This window comes from Pholcus phalangioides, unplaced genomic scaffold, assembly GCF_987345545.1.
Source record: "Pholcus phalangioides strain wild (caught in Gottingen) unplaced genomic scaffold, Ppha-v1.0 ptg000008l_1, whole genome shotgun sequence".
In the NCBI taxonomy this organism is placed as follows: Eukaryota; Metazoa; Arthropoda; class Arachnida; order Araneae; family Pholcidae; genus Pholcus; species Pholcus phalangioides.
This window is the reverse complement of record NW_028301601.1, coordinates 31,556,618-31,568,761: the sequence shown is the minus strand read 5'-3', so window position 1 is coordinate 31,568,761 and position 12,144 is coordinate 31,556,618. Positions and strand designations below refer to the sequence as shown.

The following is a 12,144-nucleotide window of genomic DNA, read 5'->3' as shown; positions in this document are numbered from 1 at the left end:
TATTTGAAAATTTGTCTCAATCGTGATGCAAAATAAATTTTGCATCAGGTAAAAACAATCTGTTTTCCTTGGATAGAGAAGAACTTGCGTTCTAGACGCATGTAAACGAAATTTTAAAATGCATTGAAAATCCAAATTCTTCGAGAAAAAAAATGAATCATCCATTGATATCAAGAATTCAATGCATTTTCATAATTTTAATTTTTTTTTTTTTTTTATGTAGAAGTTATTTTTACTGAGATAAGCTTCTTTATTAAGCCCTTCTCCATGGGGCTTCATAATCCAAACCTGGAACTTTGCCCTTGGCAAAAAAAATTCTAAACTTATTTATATAAAATTTATAGCGTTATATACGGGAATTTTTGCTCCGGGCAGTTGGGGGTGGAGTCCTGTCAGTCTCTCTCAAGTGGGGACTATGATCTAGAATAAAAATGCAGTCGAATCCCGTTATAACGAACTCCAAGAGACCGGGGAAATCACTTCATTATAAAGGAATCCCAGATGTTAGCATTATTCGTATGTAAACTTATCTGGAGGATTAGAGAAGTGTTCGTTCAAATGAAATTTTCGCTATAACGATATTCGTTAAAATGGGATTTGACTGTATAATCGTAATAAACGTTCTCCTTAAGTGAAATTCCCCATTTTCCAGCATTCTCAGCAAGAAAAAATCATCAAATTTTACAGCAGGGTCCAAATAGTTTATTTCCCTTGATGTAAAAATATTGCGGAAAAAACAAAATAGAGGTATAGAAAAGTAATTACGTCCTAGACAAAAAAAACAAATACGAACACAATGCTAATACGCATTGGCAATTCAATTATCATTTTATCAAATTAATCATTTTATCAAATTAATCATTTTATCAAATTAATCATTTTATCAAATTAATCATTTTATCAAATTAATCATTTTATCAAATTATCAAAATGAATTTATCATCCATTGATCATTATAATCATCCAAGAATTCAATGCCTCTTGCAATTTTCTGAATCCATTTCTTTGCTAGAAACAATTTTTAAATTAAAAAAAACTTTCGTCGAATGCTTTCTCCAGAGGTTTCCATAATGTAGAGTATGATCTTTGCCCTTCACGCTGTCCAGAATTTTTCCTGATGCTCATTTATTATGAAATTTAAAATGTGCAATAACAACAATAATATTTTCTCCGTGCCCTTGCGGTAGAGCCCTATGTGGGGCCGAGCTCAGAAGAATATATAACCAGAGTTAATCTTTTCCGTAGAAGAATTTAATGGTATTCGCCACAAGAATAATCATTAAATTTTTACGGCAAAATATAAAAATAATTATTATCATCGTATAAAAGTGTTGAGTAAAATCTGGAATAAACACATGGATAATTTTTCATCGCTGTCAAACGGCATGTTTTTTTTTTTTCATTTGACGAATGTGAATTATCTATGATAATGAAATCAATGATATTTACTCGTTCTAACGTGCATAATGAACCCACGTGTATTTTTTTGGTTTAAATTTGTTTAAAAAATTAAAAACATATATCTATAATACTCCATGTATAAATCCCCCCATTTTCTGGACCCACATTTAGAGCGAAAGGGGTTCCTTATACACGTTAAAATACCGATATAATTGTAATAGACTTACCTGGTAAGAAATGTAGTAACCAAGTGATAGTGGTGATGATCCCATAAACACTTGATCTGCCAACTGAAGAAGAAGAAGAAGCAGCGACCCACACGTGGGCCAAATCCATAGTTGGGAACGGCAACTTTGTAACTTCCTCGAAAACTGATGCTGAAGATATGAATCCGACCTTCGGCTTACCACGTTTCGCGCTCAGCTGCCGCCGCCAAGTCGATCCGCCAAAGCCTCGGCCGTTTGGCGACTTTTCAAGTTCTTGTTTAACATCACTCAGCGTCGGTTTTTCGGTTTCGGTATTACCTTCGCTCCTTTTGGCTGCTTCCGCGGCATTTTATATGGCAGAGATTTATCGCTCTTGAGATGGAGAGTGATTTTGGGATTATTATTATTACTTTTTTGTATATATTCATGCACCGTGTCATTTTTTAATCACTTGCTATGTTTATGATAATTATGGGGTTATCAGAAAATTTCATTTCCATAACGTATTTCCAGACTGACATTCTATCAATAATAATCTCTCAGTTGATACTCACTCCGTGTGAAAATATTTTTGAATGCCAATTAACTAATAACTGGAAAACTAATAACTATTCAAATTTTCAAAGAAAAACAGAAAAAAAAATGCATAAAACAAATATTATAACACCAATTTTTTACTTTCATATTTTTTGCAACATATTTCGGATTTCGCTTTCATATTCTGGGTGACAAGCAGTAGCTATCTTAGCATGGGAAAAAAACGAGGTTGTGAGAAACCTGTCTCCGTTCTTTCTATTCGAAAATGGGAAAAACAGGAAGAAAGATACGATAAGTGAGTGAATGTGACACAATTATTATTATTTTTTTCGCAACCTAGGCCTACTACCACCAGCAGTTTATAGGTTTTTACAGCTTCGAGGCGAGAATGCGAGACGGTCTCCTATTTGAAAAAGTCTCTGCTCAGAGAGCAGTCAGACCTACAACACGATACTGACATAACATGAAAATTCAAGTATTTCCATCTTTACTTCAGAAAATGTAAGGCAGAAGGCAGCATTAACACGAAACAAACGCAACTCGATAGCATAGATACGTTAGGGCCACACATACACTCAGAACACACATTCCGGCATGTGCGGATTCGTTAGAAATTCCGTAGAGGAATGTGTACGAGGTGCATGTACGGTTAAGTAGTAGTAGTTTATATGTAATCTCTGCAATCAGTGGTACGAATCCATTGGACTTTGCCACGAAAGAGGTTAAAAATAATCTAAAAAAATACATGCCTCAATCGTTTTATTTTTAATGAGGTTTTACATCGGTATTTTCATCTCTTTTATGTGATTAATATTACTTTGAAACAGGGTAGTGAGAGGAAAATCCTTATGTATACAGGCCGCAGTTTTACTGACGAAGCGTTGATCTTAGGGGCATACGTTCAATTAAGGAAAAAAAATCCAAAATAACGTGTATATATATATCTCGGAAGACTCATTCATATTCGAAGAGATTATATAGTTATTAGCAGGCCTACCCTAGAAATTATACCACCTGAGGCAAATAATATTTTGCCCCCCCCCCCTTCAAGATAAGACTATCCGGACATAGTTCCCTTTTCTTCACTTCTATTACATTGATACAGTGGTCCCAAAGTGTTGGTCATGAACCCCTTGGGGGAGGGGATAAGGTTGGTAATTTAAGATGTAGTGAGAAAATTTGCTGAATAAAAACTTCGTGATGAGAGTAAATATATCAAATCAGTATAAAATAAATCTTCTTTGAAGGAGGAGAGGTGGTATCCATAGTGGGAGTACCTATTTAAATTTTGTCCCATGAATTTTGCAATGATCTGTGCCCTATAATGATTAATTGAGCTTTTAGCACATATATATCATTTAACGCATAAAAAGTCTACATAAAATTGAGTACACAAATAATTTTTAAAAAAATCATGTTCAATCACGTATTACAAATGCTTTTTTACGCATTTTTATGACAAAACATGAAAATTAACAAATTAATAATAATTCTGAATCCATGAAAAAATTTATTTATTGAAAATCAAAGAATCACTCTCCTCATTTCTTAATCGTGATTCCGCGTTATGTTGAATACGCAAACGTAGCATATATATAAAGGTAAGTTTTTCATACCTTTTTACTTGTACGTTGCTGCAAAATTTTCCAGTGAAGTAACACCGCTGAGTTTATGTTTGTCACCACAGGCGTACTACTACTAGTCAATCGTGCATGCACCTCGTACACATTCCTCTATGTGATTTCTAATGAATTGGCACATGCCAGAATGTGCATGTATGTGTTATGAACCTAACATGGAGATTGTTTCTGTGTAATGTAATTCTTCGTTTAGTGCTGCCATGTGCCATCAATTTTTCTAACTATGAGTGAACTGTAATGATTGACTAATTGCACTCCACAGGCGTGGTACAGCAGGAGAGAACACAGGGGGAGAGGCGTTTCCTCCCCAAGACGATCGAAAATTAAAAATGTTTCCAAATATTTTATAAAAAAACATTAAAACAGAAATATTAATCCAATCCGAAGTTGCATATGCACCCTTGAATATTTAATGGCTCATATCGCAGCAAATCCTTCGGAAAAATGTTTTTTTTTTGGTGAAGTGCCTACTACTTCTCCAAAGGGAGAGTAAATTTTCTTAAAACGCCGAACCACCTACCCCCCCCCCCCCTCGCCTCTGGTATTGCAATTTTCTCGACCATACATTTTCTTAAAAAGAATGCTTGTTTAGGTGTCTTATAAAATCACCTCTTTTCAAGTGTACCCCATGAATTCAGAATCGCCTAGTATTACGTGACGAACATAAATCAACAGCAACCCCTTCCGCCACCAATCAAATAAAACTGTTACAATTCTTCGACTCAATTTAGCAACGGGATTTTGAATAACATGCCGCAAGAAAAAAAAATGATATTAGTTAAATTGTTGTTTGCCTTGAATATTTAACAGTTGTCAAATTCCAAAACCATGTTTACTAATGCCGTTGCTAGTTGATGCGAAGAACCGAGCACTGAGCTCTCGTCTTCTTCGTCTTGGTTTCTCTACTTAGGTAGAGATATTGATCAGTCAATGGCAAAATTGTTGCTTAAAAACAACCACCGGTAATTTTATTTTTTTTAAATTATATTTAACCCTTTATATATAAAATATTCTCACTAATACAAAACAATATCAATATGCCGTTAACAGTTTTCGGGGGTTAAAACATCTTCTACCCCATCAGATTTCACTTACTTTCAAAAATAAATCTCGTCGATTGCAAATATTCTCAATATTTACAATATTATACAGATCAGTTTCACAAAGTGACCCACTTCGCCATAAATTGCAAAAATTACCAATGTTTTACAACATAAGTTTACAGCATATTTTGCAATATATTTTCATTTAGACAAAAAATGATATGTGTATATACATGAAAACTCCAGCAATGTCACCAAAACCATTCAATGTGATTTCTTAACATTTGACAAACATATTTAAAAAATAAATAATTATAAAATAGAAAAATAGAGTAGAAGGTTACAAATGCCATCTGATCAGAATTTACAGAACATTAATACACTCCTTATAGTCCCATCAGAATCATATTATGTAACTTTTGTACATCTGACAATTATATTAGATTAAAAAATTTATGCTGATTAGGTCACTTAACAAATCTGTATATATAAAATTGATTTTCTGTGTGTGTGTGTCTGTCTGTGTGTATGTTCTCTATACAAATCTACAATTTTAGATCAATCGTCGCTAAATTTTGCATATATACCAAATGGGACCCGACGATAGGCTACTTTAAAATTTCGTCAGAGCAGGGCAAATGCCCCAAATGGGCAAAAAACCGTAGGGCAACAATGGTTTTTGGGACTCAACAATCAATTTGGGAACGTTTACTTTCGTTACCGTGGTTACCTAGCAATGCGTTTAAGATGTGTATAAGCCTTTACAATGGTTCGTCACTTCTTCAACGCTGTCAGTATATGTATAATACTTATGCCTTTATAACAGTTTGCCACATTTTCAATTCTACCGGTAATGAGGTTTTTTGAATAGACGTCATAATCATCATCAGCATCGCTTTGAGGGTCAGGAAAAGGGTAATCCTCATAGAAATCAGTGTTAAAATTGCCGATTTTACTATAGAAATGCGGAAATTTGGTGGGGTTTTCTGTCACACACACATTATTAATTTTAAAAATTGTATTGAATACTGGATTTTTGATGGTTATTAATAATAAGTTTTACTGATATTGTTTTACGAAACACAAAAACAACTGTTAAAAATTCTAGACAAAATTTAGAAATCAACTAATATTATTTTTTTTGAAATATCAATTAATTACCAAGAAATATATTTTTTTATTCGGTTAATTAGTCAAAATCCGATCGTTAATTTCAGTCGAAGAATTATAACAGTTTTATATGATAGGTGGCGGGAGTGGTTCCAGTTCAATAATGCGTTTCGCACATGTAGTATATTATACTTTTTTATAATTGTGAGTCCCAACCAGGAGTTCCACCGAGCAAGGCACGACGGAAAGCCATGACTCCGCATCCCGCAACAGGGCCCCAAGGATGAGATGTTTGATGGGCCCTCAGGTCAGACTGTTCACGGGGCTTACATAATATGTAGTTGTACTGTGAAAAGCACAGAAATAAAATAACATCTGATGAGGATCACCTTGGGCCCACAGACAGGAGCCCTGCCAGATTTATATCTTATTCCAGCTTGATTGCTTATAATACTGAAAATCAATGCGATTGGTCTATTCTATATAGATTGGATAAATTCATTTCCAGATTATATCATAAACAAGACAAGATTATTTTCTTCCATTATCTACATAAGGACAATGATACGATCACGGACTGATCATCGTGGATGATGTGAGAGAGATGAGCACAATTTTTATTCAAGATTCCTTATTGTACATGAAATGTACATATGAAATATCGTTGTTTGTTATTTTCTCACATAAATTAATAAATTTCCGAATACACCCATCCTCCGGGAAAGCTTAGATAACTCTCTAAGATGGGAAGTGGTGTGTGTCCGGTCCTTCAATGTTCAATGTAGATGGTGTGTAGACGGGTGTTTTATCTGAGAATTTCAACATAATTTCTATAAATATGTTTTAGCTGATATTTCATTTTTTTTAAAGATTCTAGCAGAGTATACGCTGTGTACAAGTAATTCTTAACATTATAAATACACAATTTCTCGATACATGTTCCAAAAGAATAAAAATGTTGCATTCATTCTAAACTCAAAGTAAGTTAGAGAGAGAAAAGACAGGTTATTCAGCTGTGGCAATGATACCTTCATAAAGTAGCACTAAATAGGTGTATTTTTATATGAATACTAAGCAAGACGCTGTAAGTAGTACATGTGCATACGCATTCCTCTATTGCACTAAAAAGGAGCTTATATCGTAATATTCGAATGGAAACTGTTCAAGATATTGATCGAAATTCTTGGTCTCCGTTATTTTTCAAAGAGAAGAAGGTATCCAATAAATTCATAAATGCAGTGAAACCTTCGTATATTTCGATGCAGTCTGCGAAAAAATATTTTCATGATGGCGGATTTTTTTCTGTAGCAAAATAAAGAAAATTTGTCCAATTTTTTATCTATTAAAAGCGCTGCGCGAAAGCAATTCACTAGAAATATGCAAGTCAGAGTCCTATAAAACGCAGGTAGTACGATTCTCAGATCATTTCTGAATTTTCCGGTTACTGGTACTTACATAAGGTTTTCATTGTGATGCCGGCATTGGAAGATAAAACATTATCGATAAAGTTGTTTTACCTTATAGCAGTGTACACCAATACGATTCTCGATGCGTGATTCACAGATTCAAAATTCAACTTTGCAACTCCAAATTTTGTTGAGAAATTGAAAATACGACTTCACACACAAATTTTAGGTAATTTTGTTTAATAGAGATATTTCTGCCTTTCATTAAAAATATATTTCTTTTTACAAAATTACAATTTTAGAGAGGAGTGAAATTATGCTTCAAAATTTTTTTTTTGGATAATACTGCCTCACAGATGTGATAGAAACAAGGTTCGAATGCAGAATTGCGTTACTTTTTTTCCTTTTTGCAGCGCCACCCGTCTACAAAAATTTTAACTGTCTTTTTCTGTGCCAAAAACCGGATCCGTCTATATTCATCACACATACTGAACTCATTCTAAATTTTTTTGCATATCATCAAATTCATCATTTACCCTAGGGTATTATGCATAATCACAGGTAAAGGCGATAAATTTCAAGATTTATCAAATTTTCTACGACATTTGGTTACTGTACATAATCGCCGGTAAAAGTGATGTTTTTTTCAGTATTTATCAAATTTACCAACGACGCTTGGGTATTAGGCATAACCACTGGTAAAGGTGATAAATATATCAAAATTGCCAAGACGATTTGTAAGTATGAATAATTGCCAGTCGTTATGTATATTATAACCTATTTATCACATTTACCGCAACATATACAGTAATACCCCTAATATGGTAGAAATCACGGTTATTGCACATCGCTCAGTTCCACCCGGAGAAAAACGACTCCATAATGTTTGAGCTATATAAGCAAATACGACGATTATCACTCGGTGCCTATCAAGCGAGCTGAGCAGCTCACAGAACAGAGTGATCCGTCACATCTGAGAGCTGTACAGAACAAATATTATAAAGCACAATAAATAACTAAAATATTGGGAAAACGTTTGACTCATTGTTATATGGTATGAGGGGAAAAAAATCATCCGAAATACCATCCAATCAAAATTTTGGAAGGCGTTCAAGAACTGCTATGCACCAAAAATTTTGAAGGGGCGAGTTAATTTAAGATATTCATCAAATGCAGTTCATTTTCCTGCTCATATAATATATGGATGCCTATGTTTTTTTTTTTCCTTTCTTGCTCTTCTTAATTCTTCAAAATTTGTTTTAAAATTCGTCTGAGAAAGATAGAGGGAGTTAATGAGGTTGAATGATTAACGCGTTCGCCGTGTTAATCAATATCGATCTCGTTAAAAAACTCATTAATTGTAATCAACATCATGTTAGGGTTTTATGTTTTTGCTGTTAAAACATGTTTCTTTTTTTTTTGTTTTTTGTTATCATTATTTCTCTACAAGCCATTATCGAAAAAGCTCCCGAAACTAGGAAATAGTGAGAAAACTTGCCTTTTTATGCATATAAAAGTGTTACTTGAGCTTTGGCATCAAAAAAATATGGAGACTCGGAAATGAAGTTTTAGTACTCAAAACTTCTAAGTGCACTTTTTTTTTTTCAAAGTGCAAAGCTATTTATTTTAAAATGAAAATTAGAAGAATTAGATGGTGTAGCTTAAAGTATTGGAAATCATTTAGATAAATGATTTCTTTGCAGAAAAAGTCAATAGAAAAACTGAGAATTTCGCATGATGAATGGTTTGATTATCACTACACGGATAATCAAACAACGCGTCTGTATGAGTAATTACGCTGATTATTCTTCCTTACTGGACCGAAAAAATGTCTTTTTTTTTCTCGCCATGAGTCATTGAAGGTGAGTTGAATCGGTCGGTATTCTTCTTTCCGTTTAACACAGGATTTTGGTTTACTTTGTCTTGATCTGGCGCCATCTATCTTACCCAGCGAGAAACGCATTTCATTCAGAAACCGGGTTTTCCGGTACATCATGAATCCAGTATCTGAAATTGACCGAAAATTGATGAGTGTGATACAGTTCAAAATACTGTTGAGCCATCTCAGCTAAAAGAAATGATGCAAGTTTATGAAATCACACAATTAATAGTTTCTGAATAATTATAGCAGGTTTGGTTACGCGATTTCCGAAATATTCAGTTCATCAGATTTTACTGTGACCCTATGGATGGGAATCATAGCCATATTACAACTTTCAAGAAAATTCTTTGCCTAAAATGAAGTTTTTCGGGGCACACCTGATAGATTGCACGACAACTTGAGAGTCGCAGTCCACCGTTATAAATAACCTACAGTAATGCAGTATTTTAAATCACACGTGCGAGGTTTTACGACCACCTAAATGTTGTGGCAAACTGTTAGCGAATAATTGAGTGTGTAATGAAGGAGCTAAATTAGAATCACGCTGATCTAAATACCATTAATACAAACATCCCTTAATCCGAACTGAAGAAAAAAAGTCGCATGAAAACCATGAGTCACCATGGGGCCACCACCGCTATTAAACCGCATATGACGACTCGTAAACCAACTCTGAGGAACTTCTAGTAAATTCACGCATGTCGGAGTGCGCAGTGTCTGTGTGTTGCATACCAAAAAAAAAGTACTCTTTTTTTTCTCGACACTTTGCGTCTTTGGAAAGAACACTTCTCTTCCTCCTAAAGGATCCTAAATTCCCTCCTTGGAGGGTGGAAATCCTAAAGGATTTCTCTCCCTCTTTTAGTACAGTCTTTTGGATTATCTTTAATGATTTGGCGCCATCTATCTTACAGAGTAGCAAATACATCCTACTTATACAACCGGCTTTTTGGATCAGTATAGTATGCAAAAAGAATTTTAACTTAATGAAAAAATAATAAATGCAGTTTATATATAAATAAAAATACCGTAGAACCATCTCAGCTATCAGGCATAATGCGGATTAATGATGTCACACAGTAAATAATTTAGAATTATTTTTTTAAAGATAATTTACTTCATAATATTATGACACTATGTTTGTAAAATATTGTCTTATTACGTTTGACGTGGAGTTTTGTGAATGTAGTATTTCACGACGACTTGAGTGTCGCAGCACACCGTTGAAGAACCACTGTGTGGGATATTTCCTTTGTGTGATTTTCATTTTTTTTTGTTTATTTCGATATTCCTGTGGCGGATTGATTTGGATTCCGCTAATCCAAACGTTTCCCAATCTCATTTAGTTTGCTCAAATGGCATGGTTGTAAGATGTTCGTCCACCACCATGAAGGTCGTCATCAGGTCCCAGGTTCGATCCGGCGGGAAGAATATAGATAACACAATATTTTTTCAAACCAGATTGAGGCGACCACTTACAGATGGCGCCATCATTTCCAACCCAACCCGTTAACGGTGGTAAATTACGTATAACGATATAGCCAGATTTGGTGTGTAATGAAGTAGTGTCATCAGTAGTGTTCTTCTGTATATCAAGCTTTTCTCAAAGCAATGAGAAAAATCCACGACCAATCTTCTGGCTATGGGGTTTGAAACCCACATACATATTTTTTTTACTCATATAGAGCTGACTGATATCATATATTTCATTCCCATTGTAATAGTTTCTAACAAAGCTGCAGCTGTAGGAAAAAGTATCATTCAGTGACGTCTGAAAGATAGTGTCTTCATTGGTGTCACGGCCCTTGAAGTCGATTTTTCAAAATTTAGTTTCAAAAATATTTCATTTAACTGCAAATCAAATGGCAAAAATTAATTGATGTCGTTCGATTAATTTGTGCTTTCAAAATGAAAGAAGGAAGCAATGAGGAAGTTAATGAACCACGAATTGTATAACAGCTCAAGAAATCACAATCAAACCCTCTTTTTGAAAGTAACAAAAACACGGAATTAGTACTGTTCATAACAATCTCATTTGCCAAAAAATAGGAATGGATTGGTCATGAACATTATTTTACAGCAAAAACAATCCAAAGAGATTCAACACATACTGTAATAAGAAGTTTCGGTACAGAAAAATAAAGTAAATATGTTGATTTTCTGTGATAGCGGCAGAAATGACCGCTATCCGTCGTTTTAGGTAGTTCGAAATTCCTGTCGTTTTACTGTTACAATCATAATCCTAGATCCCAGAAGGAAACTATAAAAAATATCCATTATGTTGACGATAAGAGATTGTTTAAGATGCATGAATAGAAAAGCAATTTCACAAAATATCATACACAGTTTCTAATTCGATACTCAACCATCAAGATTTGATAGGTATTCAATCATTCACCTTTTTTTTTTTGTGCTTTTTTTCGTCGAGAGTAGCTACGGAGAATATAAATGCGCGTCGTTTGCAGTGATGAGCGTTAATAAAAGCGAAACACAATTTTCTAGACGTTTATGGTATCCGATTCACGCCAGAATGGGTGTCGGGACACCTGGCGGCTGCGTCTGTCCATCCATAACTGTCCTTGTCCTTTACTTTTTTTCTTGTTCGCCGGACAGTCATCTCTCCTTTCTCCGTGTTATGCGAGAAGTCCATTCATCTGCTGTGTTATGGATAAAAGAAAAGGGAATGGTAGAAGAAAATGAAGGATTAACAGGGGAAAATAAAAACGCGCGTTCACAACGCACGTACTTCAAGATAAATGATCTCGAGAAGCAGTTAAAAGCGTAACTTTTTTTTTTCTCCCCTTGCGTCTCCGCCTAAACTCGAAGAAAATGACATGTTGAGATAGAAAGAAAGTGCCTAAGATTGGGGAAATAGACGGCGATTGTGAAGATATATGGATTTGTTGAGTTGTGACGCCACAC

The 12,144-nt window shown here is 34.5% G+C and overlaps 1 protein-coding gene across 1 annotated transcript in view; it reads right to left on the bottom strand.

The window, feature by feature from the left end:
* LOC149084186 (uncharacterized) overlaps positions 1–1,782 on the bottom strand; it is a 248,694-nt gene extending 246,912 nt beyond the window's left edge. The window contains exon 1 of the mRNA XM_089234531.1: positions 1,629–1,782. Within this exon, the coding sequence (XP_089090657.1) occupies positions 1,629–1,737 (109 nt within the window). The 5' untranslated portion in view covers positions 1,738–1,782. The remainder of the gene's footprint in view (positions 1–1,628) is intronic.
* Positions 1,783–12,144: the final 10,362 nt, after the last annotated feature.